We start from the raw sequence: 23,543 nt of genomic DNA, 5'->3' as shown, positions 1-23,543 counted from the left end.
GGGGTATAGAATATTGTGCTCCTCCGGGTTGGCGAGGATGAAGGATATAGGGGGGCGGCGCATTTCTTGTCATCTCTAGAGAAGAGAACTAAGGAATAGTCACTGTTGCGACTGTTGCAATGGGGTTCCTCAAGAAGCTACTGCCGTTCGCTCTCGCGGGCGCGTCCCTTCAGGGGCTCGCTGTCGGCGCCGACTTTCCTCAGGAGGATATCAATTCGGGCAAAGCTTTGCAGCAGATAGGCCAGACAGCCCTAGATAATGCTCTAGCTCGGCTCGAAGGCGGTTCGTCAACATGTACGAAGGAGAATGTTAGGAGGCGCAAGGAGTGGTAAGTAGGATTATTCCCGATTTTGCTATGCAGGTCTAACTTGCGGATAGGAGAAACATCCCCGGAGAAGAACGAAAGGCATATGTCGAGGCGGTCGAGTGCCTGATGGAACTGCCAAATGTGTACGAGAACGTGACTGGTCCGAAGTAAGTTCTAAATTCAAGATGAACTTGGAGGCGCGCAGTCGTAATCATTTGATCAGGTCCATGTTTGACAGCTTCGGCGTACTTCACTACAAGATGACACCGTATGTCCACAACTCGGTAAGTCAACTCTATCGGCGCATCTTCACGAGATTCTAGTGTGCGCAGGCATACTTCCTCCTGTTCCACAGACTTTACGTCTGGACTTTCGAGGAGAAACTAAGGACTATGTGCGGCTACACCGGCGCATTCCCGTACTGGGAGGTAAGTTAGTTTCTAGCTAAGCTATACACAACGGACCTAACTTTGGTTGCAGTGGGGCCTCGACGCCGGCAGCGTTGAAAACTCGCCCCTCTTCGACGGCTCCGAGACGTCTTTGGGATCGAACGGAGCCAAGGTCAACACGACCAACCCGGGTTTCTTCCCGGGCGGCTCGGGCGGCGGCTGCGTGACCCAAGGGCCGTTTGTCAACTTACGCGGTCAACTTCGGGCCTAACACCGCTGAAGATCCGATAGCGTATAACCCGCGGTGTCTGAAGCGAGATTTGAACACCCAGATCTGTGCCCAGTGGGCTTCGCTCCAAAACACCACTGAGACGATCCTCGAGAGCCCCGACATCGCCCTGTTCCAGGCCAACCTGCAAGGTGATTTCCGCTGGCCCGAGGCCCGCAAGTGGGGATTCGCCGTTCACGGTGGTGGTCACTTCGCTATCGGTAGGTCTTGAGCTTTAGAGTACGCAGACTTAGCTAATGCGTATCTAGCTGGTGACCCAGGCGGGGACTTCTACTTCTCGCCGCTAGAGCCTGGCTTCTATCAGCACCACGGACAGATCGACCGCATGTACTTCATCTGGCAGAACCTTGACTGGGAAAACCGACAGGTGAGATCATCATCAAGTATTTTGATTTTAGGTGTTGACTAAGACGTATGTAGACCATGGCTGGAACCATCACTATGATGAACAGGCCGGAAAGTCGCAACGGAACGCTGGACGACGTGCTTGACATTAGCCCGGTTGGCGGATCTTTCAAGTACCACGAATTACTCGACACCGTAGGGGCTTCGCCTTTCTGCTTCGTATATGAGTGATTAAGCCGTATCTCGGAATAAGGTTCCGAAATGGAGATTGGCGTTAAGGGGTAGCGGTGGTTCAAAGCTGCGATTGAGCCTCGGGGCAACATGCATGGAGTAGATGCCTCATCGTATCGAATTTAATAGAACGTGAAAATGCAACACCATTGAAACTCAAGGACATAATCGCTTCCTGCATATTCGCACTCGCACAGTATCTTGAGTGAATGAAGTATATAAATGAACAAGTACACGCGAGATTACAAAATTGGTATTTTCAGGCACGACGCCGGGATATAGATAGGAGGTATATACGGGGTAACGATGTCGCCTATACGAATGCTGATTATATAGTAGCATCACCATTCGGCAATCTCACCGGGCTTCGGCCTCTGTACCCGGACAACCTTGTCGGCATTTAACAAACTAAGAGGGTCAAGCGCTTGCTTGATCTATAGCGTAGTTAGTATTTTATGGGTTGAAGGACGCTTGCGAACTTACCTTTCTCATTGTGTCGACTGTGCTCTCGCCTAGTTCGTGCGGTAGATAATCCCTCTTTACTAGACCAACTCCGTGTTCACCCTGTACTTGTTAGATCCGATGTTGGGATTCTACCTAGGAAGACTCACCGTTACTGTCCCTTCTAATTCAACGGCTCTCTTCACCATACGGTGCACTAGCTCCTCGGCAGCATGCCTCTGCTCATCATTTGAAAGTAGAATGACTGGCGCTTTGTTAGTATAATCAAACTACTGTATATCGGTTGCTTACTGTGAAAGTTTCCATCGCCAACGTGTCCGACAATCGTGCCGTACATGCCGCTCTTCTTCATGTCGTCCTTAGTCTCCTCGATGAGGAGTGGTAACTGGCTCATAGGAACAGCCACATCTCCGGTCCACACCTTCTCGCCAGGCTTGGCGACGGACATGGTGCTCCACAACGCCTCCTTGCGTGCGCTCCACAGCTCGGCTTTTTCGACCTCGGAGCGGGCAAACTCGAAGCTCTTGCTACCCGTTAACCTAGCCATCTCCTGGACAATCTGTATCTGCTCTTTGACGCCACGCTCGGTGCCGGAGAACTTGAAAAATAGTGTAGGGACCTCCTTCCATTGCTTCGACGTCATACCAGCTTGGTTGATGCACTTCATCTGCTCTTCGTCGAGAATTTCGACGGCAGCAACCGGAACACCCTGACCGACCACTTTCGCGACACAGTCGGCAGCCTGACGAATCGTGCCGAAACCGCAGACCGCCACGCTCGTACTAGCGGGTTTTGTAGTAAGCTTAAGAGTTGCCTCGGTGACAAGACCCAGAGTGCCTTCGCTGCCGATAAAGAGCTTCGTCAGATCGTAGCCCGCAGAACTCTTCCTTGGCCTTTGACGGGTCTTGATTACTGTACCGTCCGCGAGCACGACAGTAAGCGAGAGAACCCATTCCCTCATGGTACCATATCGGTACGAATTCGTGCCACTACATCCAGTACCAATCATACCTCCGATCTGAGCACCCGGGCCCGGGTCGGGAGGGAAGAATAAGTTGTCCTTGCCAATTTCCTCGTTGAGTAGCTCCCAGCCGACCGCCGGTTGCACAACAACATCCAGATCCTCCTTGTGCAGCGCAAGGATCTTATTCATTCTCCGGAAATCTACGCAGATACCCCCTCTCGTTGGTGTGAAGTGACCTTCTAAGCTAGTACCTCCACTGTAGCCGACTACTGGTATCCGTCGCGAATGGCAGATCTTCATAATCTGGCTAACCTCCTCTGTCGAATTCGGGTAGACTATCATGAACGACTTCTCCGACTCCTTGCTGCGGTAACTCGACCAGTCCGAGTTCGCGTGAGTTTCGAGATCAGACTCTACTGTGCTGACATTCTCCTTTCCGACGATGCTGGCAAAGTCGGCCCAGGCGGCTTCTAGGTTCGCCTTGTCGTTCTTGTATTTCGGGTCACGAGTAAGAGCTAGAGGAAGAGTCGAGGTAGGGTCAACATCTCGGGGAGCTTTCGTGCCTAAGAAGTAAGAGCCAGCAGCAGCACCAAGAACGACTAATAATTAACAATAGTTAGATTTATAATTTACAAGTTTATAAGCTTAGGGCATTCTCACCAAACGTCGTACCCCAGCGCCTCGTTCCCGCTGATTCCTGTCGCTCTCTCGCAAACTTTTCTCGCTCTGCCTTCTCGCGCGCGATTCGCGAGCTTATACTCTCGAGCATCTGACCCTGGAAACTAGATCCCTGATCTTTCTTCTCTGTAGCATACGATCGCGCACGCTGTAGGTATGCGACACATGGCGAAGTCGTCCGGACGGGTCTGGGAACCCCGACGCACCGAAGCCCGGCGTGGGTCGATCGACATGCGAGTCGCGACATGTTGAATTGAGTATGCCTTGGACCTCTAACGATTGCTATGTCATCTTATTACACCGTAGGACTTTGAAACAGAACTATACGTCCGTAGTCACTTCCAATTCGTATTTTGGAAAATAGGAAGGATTTGGGAGGGGGGAACCGGCATTCCGGGCGAGCTTCTCGAGGGTAAAGATTGAACCTGAGATAGCCGTTATCGCCTATAAGAAGTGGAGTTCGGTATCGGAGCCCCACGGCGCTCTAATTCCGACTCTTCGCCATTCAACAACTGGATGGCGTGAAAGCTAATTGACCAATAATTGATCGAATATTACGGGAATAATTTAGGAGCTAGAACAGTTAACAATACATATTAAATCAGTCTCTGGATTCAAGTAGGTATATTGAGATAAGCATCTTACAAATACGCTCGTCAAGAAATTAAGCCATGATGAACAAATATAATGGGCAAATACAGCTTTCAAGAGTAGATGATATCAACTAAGCTTAACGTAACCCCAACCCCTATATACAAGCTGCGGACACGCTCAATCCCCTATTCCGTCCCATTCGCTGTCATCTTGCACCTGGGTATCACTAACTGTCTCTTGCGCCTTCCTCTTTTTACTTCCAGCAATTGCTCCATGCTTATTATGCTCCTTTCTCCTCTCCCACGCGCTCTGCGTCGTTATCTTAGCAGCCTTAGTGCCTCGTCGAGACTCTACACCCCGCTGTTTCAGCTTCTTCTTTTCTTCTTTGCCAACCTTCGGCAGTGAATCTATTAGCCACTTAGGAATACTCTCCTGGCTACTCTTCCCGGCTTGTTTTTCGCTCAGAGAGATAACGTTGGCAATGCTTTTAAGGTACGTGACATCCTCAGTAGTGTAAAATGTTACAGCCATACCGCCTTCGTGACCCGCTCGTCCGGTTCGGCCTACACGGTGGACGTAGGCTGCTGCGGACGTTGGGACGTCGTAGTTTATCACGCCGTTGACTCCACGGAAGTCGATACCTCGCATGAGCAGGTCGGTTGTGATTAGGACCCAGATTTCACCTGCACGGAACCGAGCGACAATGCTCAAACGGGCCGAGTCTGACAGAGATGAGTGGAGGGCCGCGATACGAGACGAGCCGCCAGCTTCCGCAGGTATATCAAACTTCAATTCGTCATGCAGAGCTGTAGCACGCTCAATTGTTTGTGCGAATACTAGGAAAGGGAGTCGCATTTGCGGCATCGAATCGTCCGAGGATTTAGGGTGTAGAAGTTGACGGAGCGCAAACAATTTGCCCTGCTCGGTAGCGGTATATATGAGTTTGTGGTTGATGCTTGGGACTGCGGTGTCTTTTAGTCCAATTACAAGACGGATCAGAGGGATGGCAGAAGATTCCCGGGACTTTAGTTGCTCCAAGACGAGACCCTCAATGCTGGAACCCATAGTCGCAGACCAGCATGTTAGTCGCAACGATTCATTGGTACAAGCAGACCAGATCCCGAGAGTCTGTTCGCGGAAGAGGGGGTCAAGAAGAACATCTGCTTCGTCTAGGATCAATGATTTGACCGTCGGCAACGTCCTCGATTTTAGGTAGTTCCGTAAAAGCATTGGCGTTGTGACTAGTATATCCGTTTTAGTTGTTGTTATCTTTCTCTGCTCGCCTTCCGAATCATCATCAGCACTGCCGGCCTCATCTTCGCTTCCAGAGGTATCCCCATCATCAGCATCTACCTGGCCTTCTGCAGGTATTTGCATGCCCTTCTTCATCCCCACGATCTTGACCCCTGTGCCCTGCGCCAGTTTTCTACCTTCGTTAACAATCTGGTGAGCAAGCTCTCGCGTAGGCGCAACCACCACCACTTCTAACACATGCTCTTTCTGCGCCGTATCGCCAGCCCTCCTGCGTAAGATGCTGTTGATGGCCGGGATCAAAAACGCGAGCGTCTTGCCGCTGCCGGTTGGCGCGACTGCTAGGAAGTTAATTCCATTGTCAGTTTTGAAATTTAATTCTTCGGCAGTAAACGTCGGTATCGCCCTATCCGGTTGTAATAAAAGGGGTAGGCTGCCCAATTGTACTTCGGTTGGTATCCGGTATCCCTGCTTTGCGAGGTTCTCCCCTAGTCTAGTCGAGATATTGTATATAGAACGTAGTTCGGAAAACGAGGTTAATGGTTGCGGGAAAAGTTGCTTCTTGACATCTTTCGCTTTTGACTTCGCTTCTTCCTTCTTTTTAGACTTCTTCACCTTTTTCTTTTTTTCTTCGTGGGAGGAAAGTAGAGTAAACTTCAAACGATGCGACCGAAGGACTTGTCGGACTTCTTCCTCATCAAGTACTGGTTTTGGCGCATTCTCTTTAGGTATTTCCCGAATCTCGGGTTCGGGACTCGGCTTTTTAGTCGCTCGAGGCGCAAAAAAGTTGATCTCATCCAGATCACCGTCGGCTTCTAGCGTCGAGGTGGCTTCCTCGTTCCTTTTGCGCTTAACACCTCGAGTAGGATCATTGAAGAGCTGGGGATTTGAAGGTTTTGCGATAGGTTTTTGGATAGCTTGTTGGGTGGAGGACCTTTTTGTCCCTCGGGACAGAATCTTCAGAATATCCATCGTTTGCGACGACTACTCTCAGACCACTTACGAAGGTGAGAATTGTTGGATAAATTATTCCGTAGGGTTGGGGCGGTGTAGAGAACTTTCTTGGCGGTGAGTTTCTGCCGGACAAAAAACTCGGTGCTTAATATTCCACCCCGCAACCCCACTGCCCCGCAAACTGCTTTATCAATCAACCAATCACTTAACTATCCCCCTTATCCAAAACTACTTCGTACCAAACGGCAGTTTTCTTCACAAATCATCATTTTGTTGGCATCATGCTTGGTGATCGACAACTTGGAAATTTGACGTCATTTCTATTTCTGCTACAAATACTAATGATATGTAGTGATAGATCACAAGCCAAAGGGATACATAATCAATTTATCATCTTTCAATCGGCTCTCGTCGCTACCATACTTCGCGACTTCAGGATCTTCCTTGCTTCCTGCTCTGCGGCACACCCCGGCTAGCATAGGCGAACCGCAGCCCCCAGATCTTACGCTACGTGAATGATCTAGCGCAGACACCGCTGCTTAGCTGATTGGCCCGGGTAAATCGTTGGATAAACACAACGTGATTCTAGCCCGAGGGGAAGAAGCTTGTAAGCATTAGCAACTTCGAATGTCAAAGCTCCATCACAGAACCGTGGACCGGGGGTCGACCGGGGATGATCCCCCCACTACGCCTCGACCTGGTGGGCGGGTTGCAGGTGCCATTACGACATTCTATGTCCTATGAGATACTATGAGATACCAATATGCCAACCCTTGCCCCGCGCTATCGTGTATGCTGTAGCTCTCACAAGATTGTCTTGCCTTAGCAGAGCTTAGCTCTCCGAGTACGGGGAAGCAAAGGAGGCGAGTGATTTTTTCTTCTTTCATCCTCATGTGTTGAGTGTTGACTTTATATCTCATCCTCCCTATTTCCATTGTCAAAAGTCACGATAGTCTTATTTTGTATTTTGAAGTCAAATACTTATATCTCTCCTATTTACCTATCCATTTGACACCCTTTCTTAATGTTCCTCATATTTACTGACAGGTAGATAAAATGGATCCTAAATCAGCAAGCGTACGTACCGTACCCCCTTAACCGACATTAGATAGTCCTCTAACAATAGTCTTAGAACCTTTCTTTCATCCTCAATAAGCCCCATGATGTCCAATTCTCAGACAGGCCCGTTCCGTCCCTCCAAACACCCCACGATGTCCTCGTCGCCGTGAACTACACCGGAATTTGCGGCTCGGACGTTCACTACTGGGAGCACGGTGCTATCGGCCACTTCGTTGTTAAAGATCCCATGGTTTTGGGCCACGAGTCGTCCGGTACCGTCATCCAAGTCGGTTCCGAGGTGAAAACATTAAAGCCTGGTGATCGTATTGCTCTAGAACCAGGCTACCCCTGCCGGCGATGCCAACCTTGCCTGAGTGGCAAGTACAACCTCTGCCCCGAGATGCGTTTCGCCGCGACGCCTCCCTACGATGGCACACTGACGGGATTCTGGGTGGCCCCTGCCGACTTCTGCTACAAGCTGCCCGACAACGTCTCCCTGCAAGAAGGCGCTTTGATCGAGCCCCTCGCCGTAGCCGTTCACATCGTCCGACAAGCAGTCGTAACCCCAGGACAATCAGTTATCGTCATGGGAGCTGGTCCCGTTGGTCTTCTCTGTGCAGCAGTAGCCCGTGCCTTTGGGGCGTCCAAGGTAGTCTCCGTCGACATTGTCGAGTCAAAGCTCGCCTTTGCCAAGTCCTTCTGCTCGACACACACGTATATTAGCCAACGTGTGTCCGCGGAGCAGAACGCAGCCAATATCCGGAAGGAGGCAGACCTTCCTGACGGTGCAGATGTGGTGATCGACGCAAGTGGCGCGGAGCCTAGTATCCAGGCGAGCTTGCACGCGGTGCGCACGGGCGGCACATACGTCCAGGGCGGCATGGGCAAGTCGGACATCACATTCCCCATCATGGCCATGTGCATCAAGGAGGTCACCGCTAAGGGAAGCTTCCGGTATGGCAGCGGTGACTACAAGCTTGCCGTCGAGCTCGTCGCCGGCGGCAAGGTCGACGTCAAGAGGCTCATCAGCGCCGTTGTTGCGTTCAATGAGGCTGAGGAAGCGTTCAAGAAGGTCAAGCAGGGTGAGGTCATTAAGATCTTGATCGCGGGCCCGAACGAGAAGGGCGCCGCTGCTGTTGCTGCTAAGGCTTAGACCTGTTAAGAAACATCTTGATGATTTATCAGTGTTGGCTGGATAGATACGGGTGCGCATCGATGATAAGAGTGACGATTATTACCGGTTGTAATACACGGTTTGTTACTACAGGCAAGTGTCAGTATAGCTCCCTCGTATTCGCGTGTAGTGAAATTACAAGAGTAATAGTACATTCATGCTTGCCACAAGTCCACCTATCCCGCTCTAGTGTTTCTTGTCACTCATGCCCATCTCGGCCATACTATATATAATCAGTACACAATGAGTTTCATCGTACACTTCAAAGCCAAAGCCAATTCCTGTCTCCTTTAAGTGGGAAGTGGTCTCCAAATATAAGCTCCCCAGTAGCATATCTGCCCCCCGGGATCCTCCGTGTTACACTCCCCGATGCGACATCAACGGGATACGGGGCGACTCCGATAGGATCGAACACTTAGCCGGGCAGGTAGTTACATGGTGTCCAAATCCAAATCCAGGTCCCATGACGCGTGATGAATCCGTGGTGAAAGTGGTATTCAGACCAGGGCCCTTGTCGTAGATATACAATGAAGGATTAAGTTAGGCTAGCTCTGGGAAAATAGACGAAGCTATCGGTAAGGGAGCTACTTACATTAGGTACAAATAAAGGGTATTGAGAAGACTTTATGCAATGGTGTAGTTCACGCGGGTAACAATTCTGGAATCAGATTAACTGAGAGTGGCGAACGTATCCAATTCACGTCTTCATCCTAGCCTACCTATATATCTGCCTATCGAGTAACTACCTAGATTTATATTTAGATCATGCCTAAATACCTAGTAGTAATAGTAGTACCCTCCTTTGCACCGCGCACCTTAATACTCACCACCTCTCCAGGAACGATATCAACAAGGTTATCCTCGAACTTGACATCATCGTCCTCGCTCTCGACCGCGACACCCTTAACGGGGACCTCGGCCGAAACATTAACGGTAGTGAGATCGTCACTCAGTTCCGCACGTAGCTGTGTCGGTTTGGCAAGATGTAAATACTTTAGTGGCTCTGGCCAGTTGACGTAACGCGCAAGCTGAGCGCCGCCATCACGGCTTACTAGGTACGCAGCAACAACGGTTCGCGAAGCATCGATACCCTCGTCTTTCTTTGGTTCCGGCACATCGAAGGCCACGATCTCAGTAGATTGGTTCTTGGGGAGGACGAGAGGTTCCTCATTGACCGTCTCGCTGTACGTTTCCCTCCCGGTATCGACATCCCAGGCCTTGACCACGCAATCTACCGTTAGGTCTTCGAGGGTAAGGTTGCTGCCCCATATCTCGATCTGTACTTTCGTTTCTATGTCCACGCGTGTGTATTTGTTGCGCGGGTATTTGTGCTCACGCCGTGTCATGCCAACCGATAACGGCGCCATCTCGCGCTTGACGGTAAAGTAGGCGTGCTTGGGACGCAGGTAGTAATCGCAGATAGCCCAGCTAGTGACTGGCCAACAGTCGTTGATCTGCCAAACAAGCGCCCCGGAACAATATTCACGTCCTGGGCCTTTCCACTGCCTTTTCCAAAGCCGGTATGCCGACGCCAGGCATTCGGCCTGCATCAGCTGTGTGCTGTAAACAAATTGCTCGAGCGGGTCTGGCGCGTACCGCATGTTCTCAACTAGATACAACGCTATACGTCGTTCATGTCCATCTGCTTTATTATGGAAGTCTATCGTCGAGGACTGCGGATACCGATCTGGATCGTCTTTGCCGAGAGGGAGAAAAGCATCGATCGTCTTCACCGATGGGAAAGCCTCCATGCCGAACTCGGATACGAAACGCCCAACTAGTTTGTCGAAGTTCTGATACTTCTCCTGGGTGCCATGCCAAACGTTCCATTGGTGAATATCGCCCACGGTAGGGTCTCGCGTGTCAACCCCTCCCCAAGGGCTTCCGGGATGGTAGTAGACAGACGGGGTTAATTCCCGGCACGCATCGGGAAGAATCTTCTCGTAAATGTAGCGCGCAGGAAAGTCAGTCTTCAGCCAACTCTTGGCATCTTTGTTATCCTGTTCCCATGTGAGATTGACGCTCTCTGCATACTGGTAATCTTCGTTATTTCCAGCGTAGATCACAATGCTCGGGTGGTGTCTTAGTAGCTTAATATTCTCTTCTGCCTCTCGTTTGATCGAGTCTAGAAGTCCAGGCCAGGCGGGATAATTGCCACAGCCAAACATGAAGTCCTGCCATACGATGATGCCAAGCTCATCACAGGCGTCATAGAAAGCCTGTTCTTCGTAGATACCCCCTCCCCACACACGGATCATAAACTGGTTACCATCCGCCACCAATTTAACCCAGTCGTAGTATCTCTCCTTGCTAATCCGCGGGATGAAGTTATCCGCAGGAATCCAATCGCTGCCACCGCAGAAGATAGGAATTCCGTTAACCTCGAAGAAGAATGACGTGCCAGGCTCTCCCTTAAGTGGTCTCTGGACGAGCTCTGCTCTCCGTAGGCCGATCTTCTTTGACACGCTGTCTATGATCTTGCCGTCTTCATCTAAGGTCGCTGTGACTGTATATAGGGGCTGCTTACCGTATCGTACCGGGTACCATAGTTTTGGGTTGTCAATTGTAAACGTAGCACTTCCACCAGATGCTACTGCCTGGCTTACAACAGGCGTACCCTTGAACGAGACGTCAAACCAAACTCCCGAGGCTTTGCCTTCCGTAGAAGCATGTGTAGTTATGGTGGCAAATTTTAGAGATTTATCAACATCAATGTCGACCCAGAGATCGGTGATACGTGACTCGTAGACCTCGAGATTGATCGGTCTCCAGGGGCCGCAGGTTAATAACGCCGGACCCCAATCCCAGCCCTATTTAGGTCAGTTTATCTTTATTATAGCAAATTTCTTCTCTACTGCCCGGTTTTAACATACCCAGTGATATTGTGACTTCCGCACGGCCAACCTAGAGTTATCACCGTTCCAGCATCCCCACTTGTGATCCGGATATTTCTCGACCAATTTCCATCCTCTTAAGTATGCGCTATCAAACGTGATAGAAAGTTCGTTCTCCCCGCCGTCCTCCTTCAAGTTGGCTGTGACGTCGACGCGTTCGGGGATGAACATATTCTCGGTCTCTAGAATAGTCTTCCCGTTAAGCACCACAGTCGCAAAGGTATCTAACCCATCAAAGGCCAAGACCGCTTTCGCAGAGCTCCCAATTGTAGGAGTCGCAAAGCTTGTCCTGTAGACCCAGACTGCTTCGCCGACCCATTGTACATCAATCTCGTTCTTACCGATATAAGGGTCGGGGATAAGCTTATGAGCGAGCAAGTCGAGGTGCACGTTGGTAGGGAATTGGCCCACGGGCAGATATTTGCTATCCTCCTTGTCGGCCTGCCTGAACTCCCAATTCTTGTCGATCGGGATTATAGTGCGGGGCGCCATCTCGTGGGGTTGTGGTTTGAAAGGGAGAGGGGATGGAGATTCACAAGAAGTGATAGAGGATGAGGATAAGCGTATATTTATATCAAGGTGAGCCTTGCTTAAATTGGTAATTCTAGAATAGGCTTGGCCTAGCAATGATTCTGAATCCTGACGATGCTCCATAGAAATAGACGAGCAGTAGTGCCGCTCAGATGTGGACTTAGGCGACAGGAAGAAATTAGAAACAAGACAGAATTAATAACAAAGATAGACGGGAAGCCGACAAGATTCTCGTAGCTTATTGGAGCGCAATTAGACGATCTACTATCGACGATGTTGACTTTACAACAACTTTTGCAATGTAAATTTCACAATGTATGAGGTAGACAAGGTCAATAGCAACTAAGAACGCGGGATGTTACTTGCCGGGGATATTCACAAAGATTTGGGTACTTGGCTCGAAGTTGCTATGCGACACAGATCTCAGAGTACTTGGGGAGAGCAACTTTCGGAGAGCTATACTCAGCATATCGTTTCTTATCGGCAATGCAGGCGAAGCGGCCACCCTCGGCAATCACTAGCCGCTCTAACCGTCGGGGGTATATGCATGACTACATACATGCAGGAACCTGCAGTTGGAGAGGAGCCATCATTGCAGCTTCGTTTCGTTGAAGATATGCAAAATGGAGATCGTGTAAAAGTTTAGTTGGATGAGATCAATGCAAGAAATCAAGCAAGAAACGTCAATCATCGGACCCCACCTTTCTAAACTCGCCGACTCCACGCTAATGGTTCCATATCGCGGAGCATACAATTCCGCTACCCGATTTGGCTACTTAGTGAGGTCCTGTGCAGCGGAGCGGGATCCTCTTCGGCGAAAGCCCCGGCCGGTACGTATAGAGGTTATGGTACATCTATCGGACTATTTTTCGATAATTTTTATAATCCCGACCTCCGGGATATTGATAGTCCCTGATATTAGTATGTGACGACTAGTATAAATATGCGTAAGCACTCGGTAACCTAGTGGAGGTCGTTCCGCCGAAGTGCAAGGGTGGAAGACCCTCTGCCGAAAAGGACGGAGCCTCACCTCCCACGCCGCTTATCGGCGCTCGGCATCGTGACATCGGCCCCCAGTACGGCTACATATTGCGAGTCAATATTCACCCGCATATATATCTTTGCGTATAAATCAGCAGTATTGGGCAAAGAGAAATCTCATATTATTCTATCAGGTCTTCGGAATTATCCCTAGGGCACGTCCACTCCCAACGCCATAAAAGCTAAAAACGACCAAAAGCGAGCGCGCTTGCAAAAGAAGTAGGTATCATCGTAGTGTCGCCAGGCCAGCCCCATTTAGCCCGTATCCCTTTCATCGTGATTACAGTCCACAGCCTATCCCCTTTGATCTTGTATTAGCAACAATTTCCTCTGCCTCGCCCGCGGCTTAGAGTAAACACCTCTTCCCACTCGCGCATACCCCAATTCTGTGCGCGATTCTTGCCTTTGCGTCTCCGCCTCATGCCGCCGAGGCCGACCTCATCTGTCGTCATGGAGCTCTTGATGCTACCGCCATCGCTAGCCCCCGCATTCCACATGCCTCCGTCGCCATACTGAATACCGCTCATCGGATCGTCCGGGTCGATCTCCCCGAGCTCAATCTTGGTCAGGATCATGCGTGCCAGCCGCGTAAATATCTCATCCACGCCCTCACCTGAGAAGGCCGACACTTCCACCGTAACAGGTACGTTAACGCTACTAGCCCATCGTGACGCCTCGGTGGTTGATACCTCGCGGCCTTCGGGTGCTACCGTCGCTTTCATTTGCGTTCCGAGGGAAGCGCCTGCACTAGTCGTACCGGCGGACGTGCTGTATAGCAGAGACGAACTCGTGCTTGACGGCGTAGGAGGAGGAAGACTCGTATCGATGAGAGTATCGTTGGCAAGGTCCAGCTTATTTCCAGCGAGAATCATCGTCAAATTAGGTGAGGCTAGCGCTCGCGCGTCATTAAGAAATGGTTGTAGCGCTCTGAATGAGTTATGCGATGTGATGTCGTAGCATAAGATAGCGCCCGCGGCGCCCCGATAGTATGACCGCGAGACGGAGCGAAAGCGCTCAGTGCCTGCCGTATCCCATAGCTAGTATTAATATCAGCTACAGCCGCTCTGTCTTAGGTACCATAGCGGATCACAATACTTGTAGCTTTATCCGCTTCCTCCGCGGGCCTGTACCGACTTTAATAATCTTGCTGGCAAACTCAACGCCGATCGTTTGCGAGGAAAGAACTCGCCATTCGTTCTTGACAAAACGATGCAGAAGACATGACCTGTCGGGACCGCACTGTTAGCAGGTAACCTATAACCCACCATAATCGAGGCCCATCTTCTTACACACGGTTCCAAAAACCTGTGTTCGGGATGTCTTCTTCAACTCGAATCGGGATAATTGCGAGACTCACTTCCCAGTTCCGCTCGGGCCCAACAAGATAATCTTAGCGAGGTAATCATACATGCTCCCGAGCTCCTAGAACCGTATTAGCCATTGGATTTCTTCGCTTATCTCCCGCCTAAACTTCGTTGCCGCATACCTGGTCGCCTGCCGTCCCCGTGCTCTCCGTGCTAGCGGCCGATGAGCGTCTCGGACGCGTCATCTTATCCGGCCCCTCGTGCGATATCGGTAAACAGGCCGAAACTCAGTTGGAAGTTAGGAATTTCGCAATCGTCAATAAGGGCAAGCGGTCGAAATGGTTATTGGATATGCAGGAATTGGGTACAATCAAGGTTGCGGGTTAGGTTGGCCTTACGACCTTACGATATAAACTAAAACAAGGCTTTAAAATAGTTCAAGCCATGTCTGAAATGCGGTATTTTCAGCTCTGCTTATCTATCAGTGCTTGTGATCAACAGTGACGAAACTAGGTGTAAAGGTGTGGGTACTCTGCAGGGATTTGCTGGTCAGTGCTTGCTTGGTGTACACTGTACACAGTACTTACGGTACTTCTCTTAGTCAGCAGGTAACACCCCCTATCTTAGCTAATGTGATAATTTACCGAGGCTCGTGAATTCTCCGTTTGTCTCACTACCGCAACCGCGACGGCTGGATCCGGACTGTTCGGTTTATAAGATTAAGGCACCTAGGTATTTATTATTATAGCACTCATAAGCCTAGCTCCGTCAGCTTCCATTTTCTTAAATATATTAGTTTACATCCAACAACGAATTGCCACCCTATCTGTATCAACTTAATCAACATGAAGATTGAAGGCAGGACATTTGTCGTCTCTGGCGGGTACGCAATTAACGTGTTTCATGCATCCGGTGTAAACCTCTAAAGCTAGGCTGACTATTTAAGTATAGAGCATCGGGCCTTGGACAGGCGTGCGTAGAGGAGATCTGCCGGAATGGGGGTAATGCTGCTGTCCTAGATTTGAATGAAGAAAACGGCAATATAGTAGTCAATAACCTTCCTGGCGGAACGGGGAAGTTCTTCGTCTGCGATGTCCTCGACACTGAGAGTATTGCAGCAGCCGTCAAGGGGACCATTGAATGGGCACAGCAGACAGGGAAACCCTTAGGCGGTGTCATACCTGCTGCTGGCGTCGGTAACCCAGCCACGGTACGGAAGTTTCGAGACTGCTTAACGAAAAGAAAGTTAATCATCCAGCAGATATTAGATCGGGAGGGCAACGCCTTCAGTATGGACAGTTTCGATTTCGTCGTCAACATCAACTTGCGAGGCACGATCGACCTAGTACGGCAGTGTCTCGTACACATTGCCAAAACTGAGCCCGTAGGAGCGGACAAGGAACGGGGTGTAGTCGTCATGGTGGCTTCAGTTGCCGCATTCGACGGGCAGAAAGGGCAAGTGTCATATGCAGCTAGTAAAGGTGCAGTCGCAGCCTTGACTCTACCAATGGCGAGAGACCTAGCACGCTACGGTATCCGTTGCGTAACTATCGCTCCAGGAGTGTTCGAGTCGCGAATGACGGCTGTGATGCCCAAGAAGCTATTCAAGGGCCTAGAAGCAGTCATGGAATTTCCAAGACGAGCAGGACAGCCTGAGGAGTTTGCCCAGTTGGCCCGGCACGTCATCGAGAATGCTATGCTGAATGGTACAGTGATCAGGTTAGATGGAGGTTTAAGGATGCCAAGCAAGATCTAAGAGCAGTACGGCAATTGTCACAAATAGCCAAGTTGCGATAATTGGTGCAAATTCTTTCTTTTGGTGTGTTTTCTTTTCTGACTGAAGGAAACTGCAGAGAAACGATATGATCCATAACGATCTAACAAAAAGGCAACGCAATATCCTTCCCCACGTATCAGGAAATGGGATAATCTTGTGGTTCTTCACCTAGAACCCTCCTCGTAAAATACTCGATCAATCTGCGACAAAGAACTATAAGCTGTGTGCAAAGGCAACTTGATCTAGGGTGATCTGCAACCGAGATAATATCTATTCAAGGCCAATGAGCAAGCTAGTAGATATCTTAATAGTTGCGGCGACGAAGTGGCGATCTCACTCGATTATGGTGGGACCTAGGACCTGTGACAGGGGATCGCTCCCGGCGGCGGCCACTATCGCCACGTGGCCGAGCATTCAGTCTCTGAGGAGCCGAGGGCGGGGCGTAGGTGTACGCGTCGGGGCGGTGTATGGTTGACTGACCTAGCCGTGAGCCTAAGGCTATACCCTCTAGGAAGGCACGAGAGGCCAGGGGATCCTCTGCAATCCTGTTGCTAGGTCCGTTGATGTGACCGAACAGGTATTGGACTTGACTCATCAGCAAGTTCTGTTGATCGTGAAGATCGTAGTTGTCGTAGCGGTCATTGGAGAAATTGCCAGGGGGTTGATAACGGCTAACACGATGCTCCTGCATGAAAGGAGCAACTTGGGTATGCTGATTATTGCGATGCTGTTGGGGGTTTGGTTTGTTCTCCGTCTGCGCCGAACCAAACCCGAAAAAGTTGGGCACATCTTTGTATATGCCCTGCTTGACAACCTCCGTAAGGATCGCTGCAGGTTTACCTGCGGGATCCTCGCACTTTATTGCATATTAACAACCATCCGAGCAAGAAAGGAGGGATTCGGTGACAAAAATGGGAGAAACAGAGAGTCTTGACATTACGTACCGGCAGCTTGCGAACTTCTGTAAGAGCCTTCCTGGAAATAGCCGCTTTTGCCTCGGAAGCCGTGTCGTATGCGCGCATATCGGTAACTATCAACCCCTTGAGACTGACAGAGCACTTACAGCGGCCGTTGCGATCATGCCATTCTGTAAACTGCGGATTGAATCGTCTTTTCTGGCACTCTTGGCTCAGAAGCATTGCAGGAGTGACAAATTTACCATCTACAGTAGGGCAATTACCCGCATGCTCTGGCTCGACACCCCCTTGGCTACCGCTCTGATCTTGAGCAAGGTCGAACGGTCCTTGAGAAGGAACGGTAGCGCCGCGGCTAATACCAAAGATTGGTCTGGAGAGGATGGGGCGCTTTAATACAGTCGCTGGGGTGGCCATATTACCAGCATCGATAGGGCGGGTCGGTAGACTCAAAGATGCCATTGCACTGCCTCCGGATGCAGTATTGGCCAGAGGGATGAAGGCAGCTTGGGATCATAGTTAGAACGATGTTAACTAGCAGGCAGGAGAAATATTACGATGCTTACCGTTCTGAGACATGCCCCCAAGGGCAGTAGCGCTATCTGATGACGGGCCAGAAACCTCTTGCTTGACCTTGCAATCATCTTCAGATGCGCTACCGATCACAGGCCGACCATGGGGACCACTACCCCCAAGATCGATGACGAATCCTGCGGATGCGAATGAGGAGTCAGGACCTCCATAGGAAGTCGATGCTGAGCTGGTCGTCTTAGTCGCGTCGCTGAGTAACGCCTGAAACCCGGTACTGAAGGGTGATTCTATAATTGGTAAGCTCAATGACTAAACTTCAGACTGATATAAATGCTAAAGACGTGGTAATATTCAAATGTTAGGTTAGATGAATGCCTTACCTTCACCTGGAGTCCCTTTGTTAAGGGACGACTTTCCATACACCTCCATAATTTCTTCCGAGTTCACTTGAACTCAAAGGGTAACGATGGTAAAACCAAAGAGAGGTAGACAGAAATTTGTAGGAAAGATAATCGGTGATGTGTGCCAAGAGGGAGAGATTCACGATGTTTGGAAAGGAAATAACTAAAGAATGACGCAAAACGCAAGAGGCGGTAGGCACGAGGAGTTGAAATCAGCGTGAAATATATAATTTTAGGAAGTCGCGAAGACATAGTACTTGACTAAGATGTAATTTGACTACATGTACCTACCTAACCTAAGGTAGGCACCTTAGGTACTTAAGGTTGTATGTTCCCCAGGACATAACAGGTAGGTACATGTACCTAAACATTGAACTCGATGTCACCAGACAACGACATGCCGCCAACTTCAACTTATGGCTAAGGCCACACGGATCAACCAATCACGGTCTAATACTATTTGGTATTTACGGAAAGAGCAACACTGTAACTTCTCGTTTAGTTTATAAAGCGTAATGCTTAGTACCCATTATCACTAAAAACGGTGGCCAATGCTTCACCCTTCTGCCATCGTAATATGTTTTGCACCTGCTGCTGATACCACTCCGTAATATTTTCCTCCTCAACGTAGCCCATGTGCGGTGTTAAAACCACCCGACTTCTACCTCCTTCTCCCCATCTCGTCGTCCTCCACTCGCTAGCCGTAGGCAGTGGCTCGATTTCGTACACATCGATCCCTATGCCACGTATTGATCCCTTCTTAGCTACCTCGAGTAAATCCTCTTCCACCACTATCGGGCCTCTTGAAGTATTTACGAATAGGGCCGACTGTTTCATCTTTCCTAAATCGTTTGCTGTTATTAGACCTCTAGACCGGCCTGAGAGGACCAGCTGGACAGTAGCTACATCAGCAGAGGAGAATAATTCATCCCGACTAACTACCTTGAACGTCTTCTCCCCGTTTCCGTCCTCGACAGGCAACCCAGCAGCTTTGGCTTTCTCATCGGCAGCTTCCTGAGTCAAGTTTGGGCTCCATGCTACGACCTTCATCCCAAAGGCTATGTGCATGATCCTCGAGACGGACACTCCTAATCTACCAAGGCCGATGCTGCCGTACACCTTCCCTGCCAATCCCGTTGCGAAAGTTGTCTGCCAACCTCCGGATTTCATGATAGCATCGTCTTGCGGGATGTTTCTCGCAAGCGCAAGGATCAAGGCGACACAATGCTGTGTCGTAGAGTCTGGACTTGGCCCTTTCACATCGGTACCAGCCACAGGGATGCCGCGCTGGGAACATGCCTTCACGTTGATGGATGCATTGCGACTACCGGTGGTGAGGAGAAGTTTAAGATTTGGTAGCCGATTGATAAGTTCTTCTGGGAATGGCGTCCGCTCTCTCATCGAAGCTAAAAGTATTAGATCTTTCCTACATACTAATCTTCAAGGAATACTTACAAATTATGTCGAACGGCTCAAGGCGCTTAACTAGCGCATCTTTGGCATCTTGGGGAGTATTAGGGTGGTTGTATGGAAGTAGAGTATCGGTGAATATTGTCACCTCATACCCAGAGGATGGTAAGTCATCGAATGGGCTTTGAGAGAGTTTTTGGTAGTCATCTAACACAGCAATCTTCAACGGAGCCATGATGAGGTTAACGACTCAGAAGGCGATGATGGTTACAATTATTTGAATCCTATCAAAAACAAATATGCCTCTTATTCGATTGCCCTATGTAAGACGTATTTCTTAGAGATGTCTCCAAGCGGAGACGATCACGCCTTTGTCGGCTATAATTGTTCTCCACTTTATGCCGAGTATAGTCGCCGGTACCTCCGATGATACCCGATCTCCGACCTCAACCCGGCCCTGAATATGATAATTGTCCATCTCAATAATTTATCGTCGTTCATTTCTCAAATGAAACGATAATTACTCATCTGATATAGATTATCAGGTGTGAAAATATCTACGAGAATACACGTGGAACAATGCAGGCCCCAGTTCCCTGCATCACTTCTGGAATGTTTTCTCCTTTTATCCAGGACCCGAACGTGCAACTGCTGGGGGTTGAAGCGGGCGGTGATGGCTTGGACACAAATCATCATGCAGCTACGCTGAACAGCGTAAGTCAAAGCCCAGGTATCGTGAAAGTAAACACTAATAGCACTGATACTGTGTAGGGGTCACCGGGTGTTCTGCACGGCGTTAAGACATAAATTCTTCAAGAACGTCCAAGTCAAAGATACGAATTCTGTCTCTGTAGGATTGGATTACCCTGGGGTAGGCCCAGAGCTTTCCTCATGGAAGTATAGTGGTAGGGCGAAGTTCATTGCGGTGACAGATGCTCAAGTATTCATAGGGCTCCGCCTCTTATCGCAACTCGAGGCGTCCTCTCGGCTCTGGAAACTGTACATGCAGTTTACGGTGCTATTCAAGTGGCCAAGGTTATGCGAAAGAGTCAAAACATAGTTATTTTCCTCAGCAGAAGGGGGGATAAAAATGACCAGAGTGTGGCAGAACAACTCCCAAAACTTGGTCTGACGATCGGCTGGGTTTTGAGGTGTAAGTGAACAAGCAAGCCAATCCAGATTAAATTGCTGACTTTTCCAGCCGAAGTTCAATAAGAAGAGATTTTAAAATACCCAATCTCAGCAGTTCAAGGTAACGATATCGATTACATGCCTCTTGCAAGCTATCAAGCAGGGCGCTCTAGATGACTTGAAATCGCTTTTTCAACCATATCTCTGAAGACCCTTTGTCTTTCACATTGCTCCAGATAGATAATATATTTGACATCAAGTAGATCTTTCAGTAAGGTGTTCTTTTCTGGCTCCCGAATCTCTCCTTGTTGACCAAGGTTTTGCATGACTGACCATAGGCTACCTGTGCCGCCGGTGGGAGTCTTCATGGTGGCCGTGACCGCTAATATAGCGGCTCCAAAGCAAACTGCAGCGCCTGCTTGTCTAGGGATTATGACTGGCATGTCGCAGGATGTTGCAATCAGCCTGATCAGGTTAGCATTATTAGCGACGGAACCAGAGATAAAGAGTGAATTGATTTCCGTCCCGGCTTCGTTCATTATTGATATTACATGCCGTATTTGAAGGGCAATAAACTCCAGGACGCCGTAATACTGAATAGCAAGGTTGTCGATACTTTTGTCTCCCGTCAGTCCCACCACGGATCCAGTCATGGATGGATCAGCTATTGGCGACCGGTTTCCATATAAGTCACCATAATAGAAGTAGTTTCGTCCAAGGTATGATATGTCTGGTGCCTCGCTTTTAGATCGCATGTGTTCGAGGTGTCTATCAAGGAAGTCGTAAATGCTCAAATCTGAGTTGTTGGCCAATTTCAAGGCAGCATCATATGCCGGATGTACCTCAATGACATGCTGAAGTAGCATTCCTAGCACACCGTTTTATATTAGTTTTTTCACCGCAGGGAGCTTCGAAAGAGTTCTACGAGTCGCAAAACCATGGGAACACACACCTGTAGCCACCTGGCCACCTTCAGACATCCAGTACCCTGGTAAGATCCAATCTTGGTAAGGGCCCCAGATACCCTCCACAAACACAGGCTTTCGTGATGCGACTATGTAGCATGCGGACGTACCAGCAACCACAGCCATCCTCGAATACAGAGGAAAATTTTGCTGGCCGTCAAACCTCAACCCCGCTGTTCCTACCCATCCCGAGTATGAATCAATCGTCCCGACTCCAACTTTAACTTCTGGCTTAAGACCAAGATCACGAGCAGATTTTTCACAAAGATGGCCCGCCGAGGTACCAGCTGGAGGTGCTCTTCCATGCTATTGGAGAGTTAGGGACATAAGAAAGAGCGTCCACGTTTTAACTTACTCGACACACTCCTCCGACTCTTTTGAAATCGTCTGCAGCTAGGATTTCGAGTTGCACAGCCTCCAAAAATTCTCGGCTCCATCCTTTTGCTGTGCCATCCACACCAATATGCAAAGCGTCTCGGGTACAAATTTCAGTGCAAGGAAACAGTTGGTTTCCCGTGGCGATATACGTTAGCGCATCGTTGAGGTCGTAGAATTTGCACCTTCCAAAGTCGGCTTCAGACATGTGGTGCTTCAACCACAAAATCTTGGGCAACTCCATAAGAACTGATATTGAGCCACCAAAGTATTTTAAGAGCTCGTGCTGTGTCTTGTTGATGGCCTCAGCCTCTATCTTAGCTCTTTGGTCCATCCACAGGATGACATTGTGGTCCTTGTCGGTACTCTCCCTTCCACCAGCAGCTACTGGCTCGTTGGTGTCGTGGGTGAAAATAGCAAGCGAGCAAGTTGCGACGAATGCTATGCTGCGTACCGATTCGGGTTGAATCCCACTCTGCGACAGAGCCTCATTTACAGCATAGCACACACTATCCCATATCTTGCTAACGGATTGTTCCTAGAACGAAACGCTTTAGAACAATCATCGATCGGAGTGCAGACAACCCACGTGTATGCCTGGTTGTGGCTGCCACTCGTCTATGGCTTTGGATGCTGAAGCAACTGACCTCCCTTCCTCATCAATGATTAAGGCGCGGGCGGAGCCTGTTCCGACATCCACACCAATATGATGGTATTTGGAACGGTATATGAGACCAGGATCGCTGTCCATTTCGCATCCGGTCGGATGTACTTTTCTCCAATGCAGAATAAGTCATAGGAACCACATATGGACTTGATGATGGTAAGAATAAGAAATGTGAATGCGATAGCTACTATGCAATATTAAGTAAGACAGCTTTTCGGAATTAAGCGATTATTAGCGCTATCTATCTATCGAGTTGTCGCGCCCGAGGTACTTTGGCCAAGGATAAAAGACATGATGTAATCCGTACACTCTTTAATAACTTTACAGAAAGTGGTCGCAAAATAAAGCTAAAAGTAGTCGGAGGTAAAGGATTGTTTATTCTAATTCCGAGAGTTCTTAGAACTGTGTTGCAGCCTTTTGTTATATAATTATTGAAGAGTATAGATTACGTCTTTTGACTTTGGCCAAACTGGCTTATAATCGACCACCATGCCTCAGACTCCGTTTCGCATGAAATCTCGAAATGTATGCGGTCCGAGTCTACTGAGATAATGCTTGCCATCATGATACGAGACTTGATTCTTGCAGTACAGTCCAACCTAGCGCCAGTAGCATGCATCAATATACTATAATAATTATATTCTTATAGGGCGTATGGCTTTCACAAGTACTCCTATAACAAGGTAAGATTAGAGCCCGCAGTATCGCAATACGTAACGTTTAAAATCCCAGCTTATGAAAAGACATCAAAAGCTTGAACGTTTATTATTTACATGAAGTTGCGAAGAGCGAATTAGTATTATACGCAATCCCTACCCCTTCCTCGCGTCTCGTCGCGGTATATTATAATGGGTTTAGATCACAACGTCTTTAATGAAGGTTGGTCGGTCGTCGGGGATGCGTCG

At 49.2% G+C, this 23,543-nt stretch overlaps 11 protein-coding genes across 11 annotated transcripts; 4 read left to right on the top strand and 7 right to left on the bottom strand.

Moving 5' to 3' along the window:
• Positions 1 to 119: 119 nt before the first annotated feature.
• Positions 120 to 1,561, top strand: F4817DRAFT_315546 (Di-copper centre-containing protein; the record flags this gene model as incomplete). The annotated part of the gene is made up of 8 exons (XM_049300556.1): positions 120 to 328; positions 379 to 474; positions 531 to 591; positions 631 to 735; positions 788 to 950; positions 988 to 1,185; positions 1,234 to 1,352; positions 1,406 to 1,561. The coding sequence occupies 8 exons, from the start codon at positions 120 to 122 to the stop codon at positions 1,559 to 1,561; spliced, it is 1,107 nt and encodes a 368-aa protein (XP_049159413.1).
• A 216-nt stretch (positions 1,562 to 1,777) lies between these two features.
• Positions 1,778 to 4,095, bottom strand: F4817DRAFT_97828 (D-lactate dehydrogenase mitochondrial precursor). Its single transcript, XM_049308114.1, has 5 exons — positions 3,648 to 4,095; positions 2,315 to 3,586; positions 2,173 to 2,267; positions 2,045 to 2,125; positions 1,778 to 1,995 (listed from the first exon to the last, which is right to left on the bottom strand). The coding sequence occupies exons 1-5, from the start codon at positions 3,910 to 3,912 to the stop codon at positions 1,903 to 1,905; spliced, it is 1,806 nt and encodes a 601-aa protein (XP_049159412.1). The 5' UTR covers positions 3,913 to 4,095; the 3' UTR covers positions 1,778 to 1,902.
• Positions 4,096 to 4,315: 220 nt separating this feature from the next.
• On the bottom strand, positions 4,316 to 6,510 carry F4817DRAFT_336486 (P-loop containing nucleoside triphosphate hydrolase protein). The gene has a single exon (XM_049303171.1). The coding sequence runs from the start codon at positions 6,480 to 6,482 to the stop codon at positions 4,437 to 4,439; it is 2,046 nt and encodes a 681-aa protein (XP_049159411.1). The 5' UTR covers positions 6,483 to 6,510; the 3' UTR covers positions 4,316 to 4,436.
• A 1,010-nt stretch (positions 6,511 to 7,520) lies between these two features.
• On the top strand, positions 7,521 to 8,676 carry F4817DRAFT_358499 (GroES-like protein; the record flags this gene model as incomplete). Its single annotated transcript, XM_049306035.1, has 2 exons — positions 7,521 to 7,541; positions 7,597 to 8,676. 2 exons carry the CDS (start codon positions 7,521 to 7,523, stop codon positions 8,674 to 8,676), a joined length of 1,101 nt encoding a protein of 366 aa, XP_049159410.1.
• Positions 8,677 to 9,455: 779 nt separating this feature from the next.
• On the bottom strand, positions 9,456 to 12,083 carry F4817DRAFT_358498 (glycoside hydrolase family 2 protein; the record flags this gene model as incomplete). Its single annotated transcript, XM_049306034.1, has 2 exons — positions 9,456 to 11,507; positions 11,571 to 12,083. 2 exons carry the CDS (start codon positions 12,081 to 12,083, stop codon positions 9,456 to 9,458), a joined length of 2,565 nt encoding a protein of 854 aa, XP_049159409.1.
• A 1,180-nt stretch (positions 12,084 to 13,263) lies between these two features.
• On the bottom strand, positions 13,264 to 14,981 carry F4817DRAFT_336476 (P-loop containing nucleoside triphosphate hydrolase protein). Its single transcript, XM_049303170.1, has 4 exons — positions 14,650 to 14,981; positions 14,521 to 14,585; positions 14,259 to 14,388; positions 13,264 to 14,200 (listed from the first exon to the last, which is right to left on the bottom strand). Exons 1-4 carry the CDS (start codon positions 14,710 to 14,712, stop codon positions 13,478 to 13,480), a joined length of 981 nt encoding a protein of 326 aa, XP_049159408.1. The 5' UTR covers positions 14,713 to 14,981; the 3' UTR covers positions 13,264 to 13,477.
• Positions 14,982 to 15,312: 331 nt separating this feature from the next.
• Positions 15,313 to 16,223, top strand: F4817DRAFT_358497 (3-hydroxyacyl-CoA dehydrogenase; the record flags this gene model as incomplete). Its single annotated transcript, XM_049306033.1, has 3 exons — positions 15,313 to 15,350; positions 15,419 to 15,677; positions 15,729 to 16,223. 3 exons carry the CDS (start codon positions 15,313 to 15,315, stop codon positions 16,221 to 16,223), a joined length of 792 nt encoding a protein of 263 aa, XP_049159407.1.
• A 220-nt stretch (positions 16,224 to 16,443) lies between these two features.
• On the bottom strand, positions 16,444 to 18,385 carry F4817DRAFT_97661 (uncharacterized protein). The gene is made up of 4 exons (XM_049308112.1): positions 18,070 to 18,385; positions 17,725 to 17,976; positions 17,189 to 17,664; positions 16,444 to 17,100 (listed from the first exon to the last, which is right to left on the bottom strand). The coding sequence occupies exons 1-4, from the start codon at positions 18,116 to 18,118 to the stop codon at positions 16,549 to 16,551; spliced, it is 1,329 nt and encodes a 442-aa protein (XP_049159406.1). The 5' UTR covers positions 18,119 to 18,385; the 3' UTR covers positions 16,444 to 16,548.
• Position 18,386: 1 nt separating this feature from the next.
• F4817DRAFT_97591 (D-isomer specific 2-hydroxyacid dehydrogenase) lies at positions 18,387 to 19,945 on the bottom strand. The gene is made up of 2 exons (XM_049308111.1): positions 19,546 to 19,945; positions 18,387 to 19,496 (listed from the first exon to the last, which is right to left on the bottom strand). Exons 1-2 carry the CDS (start codon positions 19,733 to 19,735, stop codon positions 18,610 to 18,612), a joined length of 1,077 nt encoding a protein of 358 aa, XP_049159405.1. The 5' UTR covers positions 19,736 to 19,945; the 3' UTR covers positions 18,387 to 18,609.
• Positions 19,946 to 20,079: 134 nt separating this feature from the next.
• On the top strand, positions 20,080 to 20,307 carry F4817DRAFT_315537 (uncharacterized protein; the record flags this gene model as incomplete). The annotated part of the gene is made up of 2 exons (XM_049300555.1): positions 20,080 to 20,214; positions 20,272 to 20,307. The coding sequence occupies 2 exons, from the start codon at positions 20,080 to 20,082 to the stop codon at positions 20,305 to 20,307; spliced, it is 171 nt and encodes a 56-aa protein (XP_049159404.1).
• F4817DRAFT_336464 (FGGY-family pentulose kinase) lies at positions 20,272 to 22,825 on the bottom strand. Its single transcript, XM_049303169.1, has 4 exons — positions 22,561 to 22,825; positions 21,952 to 22,509; positions 21,584 to 21,902; positions 20,272 to 21,499 (listed from the first exon to the last, which is right to left on the bottom strand). The coding sequence occupies exons 1-4, from the start codon at positions 22,720 to 22,722 to the stop codon at positions 20,787 to 20,789; spliced, it is 1,752 nt and encodes a 583-aa protein (XP_049159403.1). The 5' UTR covers positions 22,723 to 22,825; the 3' UTR covers positions 20,272 to 20,786.
• Positions 22,826 to 23,543: the final 718 nt, after the last annotated feature.

Source organism: Daldinia loculata (genome assembly GCF_022478755.1).
Source record: "Daldinia loculata strain CBS 113971 unplaced genomic scaffold F4817scaffold_22, whole genome shotgun sequence".
In the NCBI taxonomy this organism is placed as follows: Eukaryota; Fungi; Ascomycota; class Sordariomycetes; order Xylariales; family Hypoxylaceae; genus Daldinia; species Daldinia loculata.
Note: the sequence above shows the minus strand (reverse complement) of the source record. Positions and strands in the feature narration are given on the sequence as shown.

Coding starts and splice junctions, on each gene's coding strand:
- F4817DRAFT_97828 (XM_049308114.1), bottom strand. CDS start 3,912: ATGTCGCGACTCGCATGTCGATCGACCCACGCCGGGCTTCGGTGCGTC. Junction 3,587..3,647: donor GCGCTGGGGTACGACGTTTG/GTGAGAATGCCC, acceptor GTTAATTATTAG/TCGTTCTTGGTGCTGCTGCT. Junction 2,126..2,172: donor AATTAGAAGGGACAGTAACG/GTGAGTCTTCCT, acceptor TAACAAGTACAG/GGTGAACACGGAGTTGGTCT.
- F4817DRAFT_336486 (XM_049303171.1), bottom strand. CDS start 6,482: ATGGATATTCTGAAGATTCTGTCCCGAGGGACAAAAAGGTCCTCCACC.
- F4817DRAFT_336476 (XM_049303170.1), bottom strand. CDS start 14,712: ATGACGCGTCCGAGACGCTCATCGGCCGCTAGCACGGAGAGCACGGGG. Junction 14,389..14,520: donor GGCCCGAGCGGAACTGGGAA/GTGAGTCTCGCA, acceptor CGGTCCCGACAG/GTCATGTCTTCTGCATCGTT. Junction 14,201..14,258: donor GGAAGCGGATAAAGCTACAA/GTATTGTGATCC, acceptor TATTAATACTAG/CTATGGGATACGGCAGGCAC.
- F4817DRAFT_97661 (XM_049308112.1), bottom strand. CDS start 18,118: ATGGAGGTGTATGGAAAGTCGTCCCTTAACAAAGGGACTCCAGGTGAA. Junction 17,977..18,069: donor CAAAGGGACTCCAGGTGAAG/GTAAGGCATTCA, acceptor TACCAATTATAG/AATCACCCTTCAGTACCGGG. Junction 17,101..17,188: donor CAGAAGTTCGCAAGCTGCCG/GTACGTAATGTC, acceptor TATGCAATAAAG/TGCGAGGATCCCGCAGGTAA.
- F4817DRAFT_97591 (XM_049308111.1), bottom strand. CDS start 19,735: ATGGCTCCGTTGAAGATTGCTGTGTTAGATGACTACCAAAAACTCTCT. Junction 19,497..19,545: donor TGAGCCGTTCGACATAATTT/GTAAGTATTCCT, acceptor TAATACTTTTAG/CTTCGATGAGAGAGCGGACG.
- F4817DRAFT_336464 (XM_049303169.1), bottom strand. CDS start 22,722: ATGGACAGCGATCCTGGTCTCATATACCGTTCCAAATACCATCATATT. Junction 22,510..22,560: donor AGCCACAACCAGGCATACAC/GTGGGTTGTCTG, acceptor GTTTCGTTCTAG/GAACAATCCGTTAGCAAGAT. Junction 21,903..21,951: donor GAGTCGGAGGAGTGTGTCGA/GTAAGTTAAAAC, acceptor ACTCTCCAATAG/CATGGAAGAGCACCTCCAGC.